Genomic DNA, 13,987 nt, shown 5'->3' on the forward strand with positions numbered 1-13,987 from the left:
TTTCCAGTTTTCGACCATAACGTAATGTTGGCCAATTGCCAATTTCTGTAATGAAAAAATTTCTAGGCAGAATCATATGGTTATTAAATAGAATAGTAACAAAAGTATATAATTGTAAAAACGATGGTTGTGATTAACATTAATTATTGTGACATTTATATGATAAGCATATGATTATGTGATTAAACAAGTAACACTGTTTAAAGGCATTGATTAAGCACATGATTAATTTGGAGGTTTTTTTTTTGTATATTTCTAATTCTTTATACTCCTAACGCAAGACTTTGTAGAAAAGTAACGTCTATTTCTAGCGTCATAGCCTCTCTATTGCCATGCGTTAGGAATATTTAGTTTAGGAACACAATATCGAAAATTACAAGAGACAACCTCCATTCTCTTGTTTAAATTAAGAAGGGACAAGTGATTAAACTTGTCAGAGGTCTAGATCTTACATAAAAATTTTCTGCCAAATATTTATATTATTGATGTAATTCCGCCAAAAAGAAATACAATTAAATCGTATCTTAGCCTTCTAGCTGTAATACACCAACAATATTTATTAAAGTAGGGACTGGATATATGAATATATGGGAAAAGACCTCGATTTTCCCATACTGTTATAACCTCCCTTTATTATGGCTTAAATATCATCCGGGGCTGTAGGGTTTAGTTGATGCATTTCCTGAGCATCAATCGCATCGTTTTTTATCGTTTTTCGTCTCAAGAGCTTTCCATAATTTACTGTGAGTAGCGCTCTTATTGTTAGAGATATAAGAAATACCAAAAATATGGTTATTATTATATTGTACCAGGAATTTGGCGAGAATAATCCATATTGACTTTCTACGTACTTTAGTCTTTGGTCTTCTGTCGTGAACAACGGTATTTGTAGGTCTAATGCCTCTTTTATTTTTGCTAGCTGCATAGTACCCTTAATTTTCTCTATTTTGGGCCAAATTGATATTTTTGATTCTTCGTTGTTCATGTTTGGTATCTTATAAGACAAATTTATTCCTTGGAAATTTATTATTTTTGGGCTCACAACATTTGTGCTAGTTGTGATCAAAGGTGTTTGTACAGTTGTTTCCTTTGTCACGAGTCGGCAACCTTGTTTTATTGTTATTGTTCCAACGTCCTGTAATAGTATTTCGGTTCGATAACTGGGGTCAATTTTTTCTGTATTGTTATAGCATGATAGAGTTCCTACTGTCTTTCTAGGTACTGTAAAAAGCCATAAGTCATTTCGTAAATTGATGAAGATTTCTCTTTTTGTGCTTCCTACTAAAGCATCACATGAGTTGGGAATATCTTGCTGTTGTGATTCCTTTAGGAAGAGATCTAATATGCAAGATCCGATTTTTACATTATATATAGGTAGCGTTAGTTGGCAGACTAAATTTTTAAAAGAGACGCATTCTTTTCAATCTTGTGAATTGGCTAGTGCATATTTCCTTCTGTCTTGATCAATTAGCATGTATTCTGCTTCAGGTGTAATGCTCATGAAGGAATTGGTCTCTTTAATATTAATTGGAAAAGTAGATATTTTGTATAGATCAAATATGGACTGTTGATTAATTAATGGGATTGTTACGACAGCAAACAGTTGTTCATTAATTTCGGTGATATGCACCTTTAGTTTGGTATAATATAAAAACAAGTTAGCGACTTCTGGTTCTACTGGTAAGTGGAGACCAAATGTTAAGTGAGTTTTTACTTCACTTAGGATGTTCTTAAGGTCCGAGGGATCTACTAAGTCGTAAGAAAGGGCTCCTCCTGTTAACTCAAATAACGCGAATTCAAATTTACTGACATCAGTAGCTAAGTTCAACAAAGACATAATGACAATGTCGAGTGATACCATTGTCAAGCTAGAATCGGAGATTACTCTGTCTACTTCATTTTTAAATAATTCATTGTGTTGACCGTTCTTGAGATTTTTTTGGAAATGGCCTCAATTTTGTCTTTTTGATAATTGGCTATACTTGCTTGTATTTTTTGTACATGGAGCGTTGTATTCATGGCTGTATTGAGCCTTTTAACATTATCTCTCAATATATTCAAATCTTCCTCGGTTGACAAACCGAATAATCGAGATGCAAGCTCCCCTACTATTGGGATTAAACTTGTTGACCTTTTATATTTACTCCTACGGAAAAATACTTCGAATATACGTGTTGTGCTTTGTTTAAGTTTTTGTATTTCTATATTGAATAGTTCAAATAACGCTTCCAATCTTTGTCTATATAATATGAGGAAGGCCTGATGGGTTGAAATTTTATGAGCATTTTCCATGGTTAATTCCGGGAGGGGTTCTAATTCAGTCTTCGCTGGTTCGTCAGCCATGGCTAGTCGTGCGCAAGTTTTTTTACCATCTATAGTCCAACATTTTCTCCAGTGGTACTGATCTTGGCATTTTTTGTCCCCTTCCATGCATTCTGTTCTGCTATAATCGGTGTCGACGAAAGGGATTTGCCATCTAACTTCTATTCTGCCTTTTTTCTTTGACGTCCAAATTAAACTAGTTGACCGATATGGTTGCCTTACTGTTATTAAAATTTTATCATTTCTACTTGGTACTAGTACACTAGGGGCAATTTCTGTAGTAATTTCTGATATTGAAGTGTCTAATTCTATTGGTTGTGGGTCAGTAAATGGGGGGTTGGATGTGGGGAATGTTTCTTCCATTTCAGTTATTGGGGTAAGTTCCGTTTCGATCGTTGTTGGAGTAAACTCAGTTTCTGCTGTTGTTTCCTCGTTCTGAGTATTGTATTTCCAGAACGTCGTTGTTTCATATTTTCTTGAAGTGCTCTTAGAAGTCTTCATTACTTCGTTTAAGTTTTCTTCGGTATTAGAAGTAATACGTGGAATATGGGAGGTCGTGTTTATTTTGGTAGCTTCTGTTGTAACGTTTATTATTCTACAGAAATATTGACATTTAAATTTGTATTTCGGTTTGCTGGTTCCCTTAGTGGAATTTGATCCCACTTCAATGTTTTCTATACCCCTTATTATCTCTGGTATTTTATTTGTTCGTGTTACAAGGTCTGATACAATGTTTGTTGTTTGGGTTTCAATTGCAGCGGTTTGTTGTGTGTTTTCAACTTCTGTTGGCTTTATTTCTGACAAATTTATTTTTCCTTGTAAGGTTTTTTTCTCAGATTTGATAGCTCGTTTTGGTCCATTCCAAAGTTCTTTGAAGAAATTCCATACTGTGGGCAATTCGTTTAATAATGCATATTGTCCATCGTAAAATTTGCTTTGTTTAAGTTGGGTCTTATTGGGTTTAATTATGTTTTGAGTCTCTTTATTGGTATCTAAATTTTGGTTTTCGCTAACTGATCTTTTTTTTCTATTTTCTATGGCTTTTCCGAGTCCTATAGCTTTATCAATTTTTGCCATTTTTGCATCAAAATCATCAATTACTTTCTTTATTTTGACTTTGGGATAGATAGGAGATGGATAGGTAAGGGAAGGTATATCTTTCTTGGAAGGTATATCTTTCTTTTCTTTGTGGTTGCTTTTGCTTGCTTGCAGTCCCTTGTCTGATTTTAGAAATTGAAAGATTGATTCCCGTTAGTCATAGGTGTTCTTCTCTAGCCGTATTACTTGTTGGAATAAAGTTTCGAATGGCTTAGGGTCTAGTTTCATAAATATTTTCCACGCGTTGTTACTGGTCAGAAGTGAGTTTTCATGCTTGAAAATCACTCCATGTTTTATGATGTCTTGTGTGTTGGAATGGACGCACAGGGTCATCAATATTGTTATCAACTTCATTATTTCTAGAAGAATTATTTCAGTGATCAGCGTAAATAAGATTTTTTTTTGGGGGGGGGGTTAATCTTTGTTGGAGCTATGTAACCTTAATATTTTTTTTTTTCCTTTACCACTTCCACCCATATTAGGTGTTAATATCATTAGTATATAACACAAACCGTATAAAGTAAGTTAATTTTCTCTTCTCCAAGGAATTATGTTACTCTCCTCTCTTTAAATTAAAGTTTAAGTTTACTATTTGTAACTAATTTTTTTTTTCTTTTACCGATTATTTATTATTTATATTAAAGATAGGTCCTTTTTCATCAATTTCTTTAAATTCTGATTTTAAAGATTCACTGGTTCTAAAATTTATTTCTAGTATATGGTCGCTGTTTTTTTATATTAATATACATAAGATAATCTACAAGACATTTTGGTATTTTAAAACTTTCTAATGTATGGTTAATGTTAAATTTTTGCATAATTGTCCGTATTTTGTTTCTACATAGTTCTTTTAAACTTGTTTGATTAGTTATATTGCAATTTATTTTATATTTTAATAATTTATAACCAAAAGAAGGATCGACACTTTCCACTATAGTTTCGGATACGATGATGTCTGTTCCTGGAAAGATTTCTGACCATAAGTATTGTTTATTTTTGTACAAACGTACCGTTAGTTTCTTTAGTGCATCGTAATCTTCTCTACGTAATACGGGACATTCTTCTAAGATTTCATTTTCTATAATATTGACGTATTTGTTGTAAACTGAGAGAATCCAGTTTGATTTAATAGATGATTCTAAGTCTCTTTTTGCTAATATTAATATGAGATGTAAAGGCCAGATAATTGTGAAGTCATTTATATCACAAAAAACATCTAGATGTTCGATAATTAGTTCTTCTATTAGGGGGTGATTCTTCTTGGTAATTTTGTCAAGTATTGTTTTAAATGTTATTGATGAAAATTTTCTTATATACTCATAACCCTCCCTAACTACTTCTTCTGAAAATTGACAATTTAATATTACATTTATTACATCCCTGATTAAATAGCTTTTAAATATGATTGGTGTTCTTAAAAATTTATAATTTAGATTTCTCACTGCATCAATAATCAAGCTGTTCCAAATTCCTTTGTTTAATTCATAGTTAAACCTGTATAAATCGGGTAAACTATAATAGTCTTTGTGAGAACCAGGTTTTATTTGGTCTAGGAGGTTATATTGTGTTTTATTTTTTTCGAGATTAGGGTTACTCCTTGTTCTTCTTATAGGTATCTTGTTAGTTTTATTAATTAAGCAGGATATAATTTACATTTACCTGTTATTGTGGGATTAAGTTGTGGCTTATCTAGAAATAGTATTATATTAAATTAGAATTTTAAATTAATTTATTTCTATAGGGTCTTTTATAAAAAAGTTTTTAACAAAGTATATTATTATTTATACGCAATTCCAACGAAATCTTGCTTCAAGGTAATAATGGTCTGATCCATTTTGACTATTAGGTAATGGTCCTATTTTTAAGCAGTCCTTGTATGTTGGGAGACGAAGTCTTTCTAATAGTATTAATTCTTGTTTTTCATGTTTGTTTAATTTTTCGTCAATATTACTGTAGAGAATATAGTCAACTAAGTTGTGACAAGTCGAATTCAAACGAACTTTTGGAAATTTATCTGAATTATAAACACTTTTAAAGGCAAATTTATGCGTTAATGTACCGGATGAAAAAAATTCTTCTTCGATGCAGTTATTCTGTTTTAGTTCTTGTAAGTATTGACAAGAATCAGAAATATATAGCTCCTTTGGGAGGAAGGTTTTCCCAATTTTTTGTGAACCACAGTCAGTTAGTTTTTTATATCTAGGTGTTCATACTTAAGCCTTCCTTGGCTTAAAAAAGAGTATAATTTGCTTGAAGGGGTGAAATTCAAATCACCACAAAGGATAACTGGAGGGTAGTTAGTATTTTTGCAAGCAACGCGGTTAATTTCTGCTAGAAGTACTTGGAGTTGGGCTAAACGCACATCTTCTCTTTTGCGGTTGTATAACAAATGTGTGTTTACAATGCATATCTGTTTATCCGGGTTCTTAAATGGGGTGAGAATAGAAATAAGTGCAATGTTATCTCGATTAAGTAAATCTATTCCATTCTTTAGCATTTCTAAGGAATGATCTTCTTTTAGACTAAATTCACATTTTTTAAAAAAGGTGACACACCCATCAATCTTTTCTTGGGTTTTTTGTTTAAACACTCCGTCATACCCCTGAGATTGAAAATACGATAAGTAGGTATTATAATAGTAGTCAGCATCCACTTCCTGTAAGCATACAATATCTGCATTTGACATTTTGAATTGGTTAAAAAGTCTTTTTTTTCTATCTGGCCATTTTAAATTTTCTTCGTTACAATTATAGTACAAATACGGCATTGTTTCGATATATCCTTGAAATAGTACATTATATGACATAATTGTAAAATCTAAAGATTGAGTTTCTTGGTTTTCTTTTGGCCTTTGACAATTTCTTGGAGTTTCCCACTTTCTAATTTCCGTTAGATTCATTTTCTTACCATCCTTCCGTTTTTTGGACTTTGAACTACAAATCAGCACCGATTTGTTTGAGTTTTACTAATTATTTGGTGTTAATTGGTATTATTATTAAGCAGTATATAAGTTTAAGGTTACCTGTTTGGCTTGGTATTCAGTTGATGATCTGGAAATATTATGGTGTTAATTTATTTATGTCAGAAGGACTCAGCGTGTCGTAACCATTCTTTGGACATTTTTATTAAATATATAACGATGTCTTGAAATAGTTAATTTTTTAAGCGTTAACTGGATTTTTAGGTAAATCTAATAGTTTCTATTTAATGAATATCGAGTGATTATACTTTTTAATTTTTTCTTGAATATAAACGAATTTATTTGACAAAATAATTTAGTTTCAGATAAATTTTAAACCTACCACTGAGATGTATCGCTGTGATTGGTTATTTCTTTAAATGCCTCCGGAGAAGCTTCATTGTAATTGGTTAATTCAAAAGATGGGTGGTAACTTTTCTTGACTTTTGAGATCCGCTAGGCGTTTTTTTTTTTTTTTTTTTTAGCTATAATTTAAAATTCTTTTAAAACTGCTACAGGTCTTTTAAAGCGTAATTATTTTTTTTCACTTTTGTTATACAAAAAGTGTTTGTAGGGTGTTATAATTGAAGTTCATTTCTTGGTTGTAAAAATCATTCTTCCATTAGCAGACGTACCTTAAGGGTTATTTATTATTCAATGCATACATTGTATGTTTTTTATGTTTTACGAGTCTATTAGATAAAATGTCTATTTGTGAATTTCACTTTCGCACGTGACTTGCAAATTTGCCCTTCAGAGATCTGTAATTTTGCCAGGTTACAAAATATGCTTTTTTTAATGTTAGTACGCGCGGATTGAGTTGTTCATACTTTAAGATTTTAGGACTTATATTATAATAGAATCGGCATTTTTTTTTTGCAAGACGAAGCTAAAATTTGGTAAGATTTAAATTTTTGTGCTTTTTTATTTTTTCCATGTTGATGTCCTTTAATTTTTTTTTGTGTCTGTTTAGGTGATAAAAATTAGATTGAGCTTCAAATTGATTTCGAAAATATATATATATTATTTAAAAAGATATGAATTTTTATGCATACACACAAAAAGGATTTTAATTTAAAAGATACTCTAGGTTTTTTTTTTTTTTTTTTTTTTTTTTTTTAGGACTGGCTTTTATAATTATTAGATTGGTTAGTTTTATTCACGGACATATTTGGTTACTTATTGTTACAGACATCTCGAGACACTTATTTTTACACTTGTAAAAGAAATTTTAATTGTAATAAAAGACGTATATAGGTTAGCTGCTATGCCATTAGTGGCGTCGAGGATTATTAAGCTTATAGCAATGATATATTACCTGTTAGTTGCATTATCTGTTATATTTTCTTGTTCTCAATTCTTCCAGATTTCTTTAGTTGGTTTTTTTGTCGAATTTAATTTCGGATAATATTTGATAATAATTTTCTTCGTTTTTTGGACTTCTCATTGAACAGAATTGAACGCTTTCCGCGGTTTCGATTCCAAATTTCATATTTTTAAAAATAGATGTTTTTGATGGTGGTAGCTTTTTTGCCATCCTTCTTAGCCTAGCGACTTTTCTGAGATTTACTAAAGTCAAGTGAGGCTTCCAACATTCCTGGTCTGCGAATTGTATTCCTGTTTTACTGATTTCTTTAGTAATTCTTTCTAAAAGGGGATTTAAGCGAGCTTTAAATTCGGTCTCATTATTTAACTGGGCATACAAAATTTGTTCTGAAAATTCTCCGACGCCTTGGAAGTCGAGTATTATTTGATTCTCACTGAGTTCTTGCTGAAAGGCAGATATTGCCTTCGCGAAAGCATTTTTTGTTAATTCGACTTCACTATTATATTTTAGGTGGATAACCATTAGTGTAACGTGAAAAGTGCTGTTTAGTATAAGGGCCTGTGATATACTGGGGTCTATATTAATCATGTAGTTTTGTGTCTCCAAGGCTTTCATCTTTACTTGCGTGCTTTTGATTTGAATTGCGAAAAAATAGTTTGGTGGGTGGTTACTCATTTTTCTTGACTTTCCTGGCAGATATCACCCGGTTTCTAAAAAAATTAAGTTACATTAACTTAATGGTTTTTAGATTGGTACTCCAATCCAATTTTTTGAACTTCCGACGCACAATTTGTCGAAAAGTAATACATTTTGTATCATAGCCTTTCTATCATTGTGCCCTGGAATATATTCAACCCGGAAATAGAGTAGTAAAATCATAGGAGTCGATTTCTTAGACCTCTGCACATTAGAAAGAAAGAAACGAGTAAAAGAGACTAATTTATTGTTAATTCACTGTTTAAAAGTGATATTAGTTAGATAAAATTTGAACAATCTAATTCATGGTCATTTGAAATACTTATTATAGGCCCTTGGCTCGAAATTTGATTTATTTCAGATTTTAATAGGTGTGGAGTCATTAAAGTTAATCGATATTCTTGGTTGTTATTTCCATGAATATCTTCTATGTGTAGTAAATACCGTTTTAGGGTTTCAGGGAGTGTTAGGTTAGCCAAAGTGTAGTGAATGTCGGTTTTTTTCATCATAAAGCGTATGTTTTTTCTGCACAACTCCTCTAAACTGGGGTTATTTGGAGTAATACAAACTCTTTTGAAAATCAGTTGTTTATGAAAACATAGCGGGCTTATGCAATTTATTATTTTTTCATATATTAGAATATCTTTTCCTTTTACTAGTTTTGACCCAATGTTTTCGTCTATTGTATAAAACTTACTAATTAAACGTTTTAATAGTTTGTATTGTCCTAAATATAAGTGATGAATCGAGTTATTAATCCAGTAATAATTTATATTGTTATTTTTGTAGATTTTAAGGAGTAGATCTTTGTTAAATAGCCTATTATCTACCTCCATTAGTATTTCTAAGAACTTTGAAGGCCAAGGTAGCTCGAAATTTTCTTCTTCAAGTGGTGTTAACCAAAAATTTTCACACATTAGGGACGCGATTAATGGATATTTCTTTTTGGGGATTGAGCAAAGAAGTACTGTAAAATTGTATAGAGCGAATCTGTGCCTGTATCCGTAGTCTTTTCTCATTACCTCTGGAGAAAAAGTACTTATTAGTAATATGACCATTATTTCAATTATCAAACTATCACTAGGTATAATTGGAACGTGCAGTAAGGAACGAAGTAAATCGTAACGCAAATTTTTTACTGCATTTTTTACTGCTGATTCTAAGATTTTTTCGTTCGTCTCATGGTTTATTTTTGAAAGATCTGGTAGACTTTGGGTTTTATTTGGGAGCCAAAAGTCTTGTCTTGAGGGTATGTGGTTTATGACGGGTTCTAGGGGTCTTAGAACATTTTCTACAGTTCTATTATACGACATTTCCTCCGGTTAGTAAAAGCTGTTAGTTGAGTGAATTTTTACCTGATTTGGTTCCCTCTGGTTACAGATCTAAAAAATATTATTTGTACTTTAGAATTTAAAAATTTTTGGTAGGCAAGTTGTTTTTGTAAGCATCTTTTTTAGATTGTTTAAATTTTTTTCTTCTTAAGAAGATTTTATCCCCCTTAACGGCATATTCTCGTGTACTCGGGTCGTATAAGAATTTGGCGTAATGCCGGATTTCTTCTAATGGGTGATGAATTCCTTCATATTTAGTACAATTTTCATTTTCTTCGATTTTATAACATATTTTTGGGTTTTTACATTTATCAATTAGAAGAAGGTCAGTTTGTGTCGGCCCCTTGCAAAACCAGTAGCAGATATTAAATTTTTTCTGTAGTTTTCTTATTTTTAATTGTAAACTTGTTAGGTTTTTCCCTTTTTTGTTTTTATTTGAGTATTTGATTTTTACTTCTCCCCTTGCGGGTTGATATTTTGGGGTGTTAGCTAATTTTAGCCCAAATTTATACGTGTGAGGTTTAAATTTTGTTAAATCGTAATTTAGGTACCAACTTTCCGCGTATATTTCTTTACCGTTTTCATCTTGGACTAGCATAGCGGCCGAATATATTATATTTTCTTTGGCGTGAATAATTGAAATAAATTCTGTGTCTATAATTCCCTTCGCCATAGTTACTGAGAAAATATATAAAAAAATCAGATTAAAAAAAAAAAATTTAATTGCGATCTTATTACCGCAGGGAGGATGAAGTAGATTTGATGCCAAGTATAAATGTCTGTTAGATATTGCAAGTTATGGCTATATTAATGTCGTTTTTTAGCTACAAGTTAATTTATTCGAAGCCACTAAATTTATTAAATAGTAGGGAGACGAACTAAGAATATGCCCGAAAGGAGTATGACAATTATAAAGTAAATTTGAACAAGTTTGGCTATGACTACAATTTACGAAGACGCTTGTTGTCGCCTGACTATTTGCAATTATTTTTTTTTTTATTAAGGTTAATAATGAGTTTTAATTTACTATTATTTGATGGTTGTCTCTATAAGCTTTCTGTTTTGTAATATTTTAGTTTTTACGGTAGATAAGGGGACAGCGATTCCTATAGGGCAGGTGTTAGTTATAGTTGTGTTAATAAGCTTTTGCGTTAAGGATTTATTATTGCGGTAGACTATAGTAACAAATTAGTAAAAAAAAATTTTTTTTTTATTCGTTATTCTTGTTAAACAAAATAGTTTTGGAACCTACTCACAATAGAGTAGTATAGAAATAGAGTAGTAAAATCATAGGAGTCGATTTCTTAGACCTCTGCACATTAGAAAGAAAGAAACGAGTAAAAGAGACTAATTTATTGTTAATTCACTGTTTAAAAGTGATATTAGTTAGATAAAATTTGAACAATCTAATTCATGGTCATTTGAAATACTTATTATAGGCCCTTGGCTCGAAATTTGATTTATTTCAGATTTTAATAGGTGTGGAGTCATAAAAGTTAATCGATATTCTTGGTTGTTATTTCCATGAATATCTTCTATGTGTAGTAAATACCGTTTTAGGGTTTCAGGGAGTGTTAGGTTAGCCAAAGTGTAGTGAATGTCGGTTTTTTTCATCATAAAGCGTATGTTTTTTCTGCACAACTCCTCTAAACTGGGGTTATTTGGAGTAATACAAACTCTTTTGAAAATCAGTTGTTTATGAAAACATAGCGGGCTTATGCAATTTATTATTTTTTCATATATTAGAATATCTTTTCCTTTTACTAGTTTTGACCCAATGTTTTCGTCTATTGTATAAAACTTACTAATTAAACGTTTTAATAGTTTGTATTGTCCTAAATATAAGTGATGAATCGAGTTATTAATCCAGTAATAATTTATATTGTTATTTTTGTAGATTTTAAGGAGTAGATCTTTGTTAAATAGCCTATAATCTACCTCCATTAGTATTTCTAAGAACTTTGAAGGCCAAGGTAGCTCGAAATTTTCTTCTTCAAGTGGTGTTAACCAAAAATTTTCACATATTAGGGACGCGATTAATGGATATTTCTTTTTGGGGATTGAGCAAAGAAGTACTGTAAAATTGTATAGAGCGAATCTGTGCCTGTATCCGTAGTCTTTTCTCATTACCTCTGGAGAAAAAGTACTTATTAGTAATATGACCATTATTTCAATTATCAAACTATCACTAGGTATAATTGGAACGTGCAGTAAGGAACGAAGTAAATCGTAACGCAAATTTTTTACTGCATTTTTTACTGCTGATTCTAAGATTTTTTCGTTCGTCTCATGGTTTATTTTTGAAAGATCTGGTAGACTTTGGGTTTTATTTGGGAGCCAAAAGTCTTGTCTTGAGGGTATGTGGTTTATGACGGGTTCTAGGGGTCTTAGAACATTTTCTACGGTTCTATTATATGACATTTCCTCCGGTTAGTAAAAGCTGTTAGTTGAGTGAATTTTTACCTGATTTGGTTCCCTCTGGTTACAGATCTAAAAAATATTATTTGTACTTTAGAATTTTAAAATTTTTGGTAGGCAAGTTGTTTTTGTAAGCATCTTTTTTAGATTGTTTAAATTTTTTTCTTCTTAAGAAGATTTTATCCCCCTTAACGGCATATTCTCGTGTACTCGGGTCGTATAAGAATTTGGCGTAATGCCGGATTTCTTCTAATGGGTGATGAATTCCTTCATATTTAGTACAATTTTCATTTTCTTCGATTTTATAACATATTTTCGGGTTTTTACATTTATCAATTAGAAGAAGGTCAGTTTGTGTCGGCCCCTTGCAAAACCAGTAGCAGATATTAAATTTTTTCTGTAGTTTTCTTATTTTTAATTGTAAACTTGTTAGGTTTTTCCCTTTTTTGTTTTTATTTGAGTATTTGATTTTTACTTCTCCCCTTGCGGGTTGATATTTTGGGGTGTTAGCTAATTTTAGCCCAAATTTATACGTGTGAGGTTTAAATTTTGTTAAATCGTAATTTAGGTACCAACTTTCCGCGTATATTTCTTTACCGTTTTCATCTTGGACTAGCATAGCGGCCGAATATATTATATTTTCTTTGGCGTGAATAATTGAAATAAATTCTGTGTCTATAATTCCCTTCGCCATAGTTACGGAGAAAATATATAAACAAATGAGATTTAAAAAAAAAATATTTAATTGCGATCTTATTACCGCAGGGAGGATGAAGTAGATTTGATGCCAAGTATAAATGTCTGTTAGATATTGCAAGTTATGGCTATATTAATGTCGTTTTTTAGCTAAAAGTTAATTCATTCGAAGCCACTAAATTTATTTAATAGTAGGGAGACGAACTAAGAATATGCCGAAAGGAGTATGACAATTATAAAGTAAATTTGAACAAGTTTGGCTATGACTACAATTTACGAAGACGCTTGTTGTTGCCTGACTATTTGCAATTATTTTTATTTTTTTTATTAAGGTTAATAATGAGTTTTAATTTACTATTATTTGATGGTTGTCTCTATAAGCTTTCTGTTTTGTAATATTTTAGTTTTTACGGTAGATAAGGGGACAGCGATTCCTATAGGGCAGGTGTTAGTTATAGTTGTGTTAATAAGCTTTTGCGTTAAGGATTTATTATTGCGGTAGACTATAGTAACAAATTAGTAAAAAATTTTTTTTTTTTTTTATTCGTTATTCTTGTTAAACAAAATAGTTTTGGAACCTACTCACAATACTGAGCCCTTTTTGATGAAGCAGGCCAATTTTTCAATCGGAGTTTATCAAACTTTTCAGAAAAGTACCCTTTTTTATTTAGGGATTCTTATTACGGGATGGTTTCTTAGCGAAACCAATTAACAATTAGCAAAAAAATGACTATTTTTTTTTATTTTTTTATTTTTTTTTATTTTACCCAAGGCTGATAGATTTTTTATTAAAAATCTAATTTATCTGGGTTTTTTTACGAAGCCTGACCTTCGTAAATTTCTTCTCCTCGTGAAGTGGAGGGTTTATTGATTGACTCATCCTGTTGATTTCTGGGCTCGGGAGAATTGAACGATTCTTGGGAGCTTTGGGAGGATTCAAATGTCTTCTTGGGGTGCCTCCACCGCTTGAAAGCCATGTCTTCCGGGGGGTGAGGAATTGTTTGCATTAAGGTTTCCTTCCAAGATACCTAGTCCTTTGGTTTTGCCTTTGAGACGGTTATATCGTGATACTGTTGCTCATCAGTGGATGGATTAGTATAAAATGTACTCTGTCTAGTCTTAATTGGGTAGTTAATGATA

The 13,987-nt window shown here is 31.4% G+C and overlaps 3 protein-coding genes across 5 annotated transcripts in view; 1 reads left to right on the forward strand and 2 right to left on the reverse strand.

Moving 5' to 3' along the window:
* The window catches only part of LOC136029129 (uncharacterized), a 337,007-nt gene that overhangs the window by 274,644 nt on the left and 48,376 nt on the right, over positions 1-13,987 (forward strand). The gene's annotated exons all lie outside the window — the stretch shown is intronic.
* LOC136029126 (importin subunit alpha-3-like) overlaps positions 1-13,987 on the reverse strand; it is a 41,520-nt gene that overhangs the window by 18,149 nt on the left and 9,384 nt on the right. Inside the window, exon 2 of one of the 2 annotated variants that reach the window (XM_065707203.1) lies at positions 7-3,779. The exons of the other annotated variant lie outside the window; for it this stretch is intronic. Within the exon in view, the coding sequence (XP_065563275.1) occupies positions 1,891-3,399 (1,509 nt within the window). The 5' untranslated portion in view covers positions 3,400-3,779 and the 3' untranslated portion in view covers positions 7-1,890. Of the gene's footprint in view, positions 1-6; positions 3,780-13,987 lie in introns of those variants that run through there. 2 annotated transcript variants of the gene reach the window in all.
* On the reverse strand, positions 5,606-13,824 carry LOC136029662 (protein angel homolog 2-like). Its single transcript, XM_065708165.1, has 3 exons — positions 13,677-13,824; positions 10,310-10,411; positions 5,606-6,201 (listed from the first exon to the last, which is right to left on the reverse strand). The coding sequence occupies exons 1-3, from the start codon at positions 13,822-13,824 to the stop codon at positions 5,606-5,608; spliced, it is 846 nt and encodes a 281-aa protein (XP_065564237.1).

Source organism: Artemia franciscana, chromosome 7 (genome assembly GCF_032884065.1).
Source record: "Artemia franciscana chromosome 7, ASM3288406v1, whole genome shotgun sequence".
Taxonomy (NCBI): domain Eukaryota; kingdom Metazoa; phylum Arthropoda; class Branchiopoda; order Anostraca; family Artemiidae; genus Artemia; species Artemia franciscana.

What these genes read in the sequence shown, in the direction of transcription:
- LOC136029662 (XM_065708165.1), bottom strand. Translation starts at nt 13,824, where the DNA reads ATGGCTTTCAAGCGGTGGAGGCACCCCAAGAAGACATTTGAATCCTCC. An exon ending in AGGAGAAGAAATTTACGAAG is followed by an intron (nt 10,412 to 13,676) that starts GTCAGGCTTCGT and finishes ATATTTTCTCAG; the next exon opens with TAACTATGGCGAAGGGAATT. An exon ending in GCTAGTCCAAGATGAAAACG is followed by an intron (nt 6,202 to 10,309) that starts GTAAAGAAATAT and finishes TACTATTTCAAG; the next exon opens with GATATATCGAAACAATGCCG.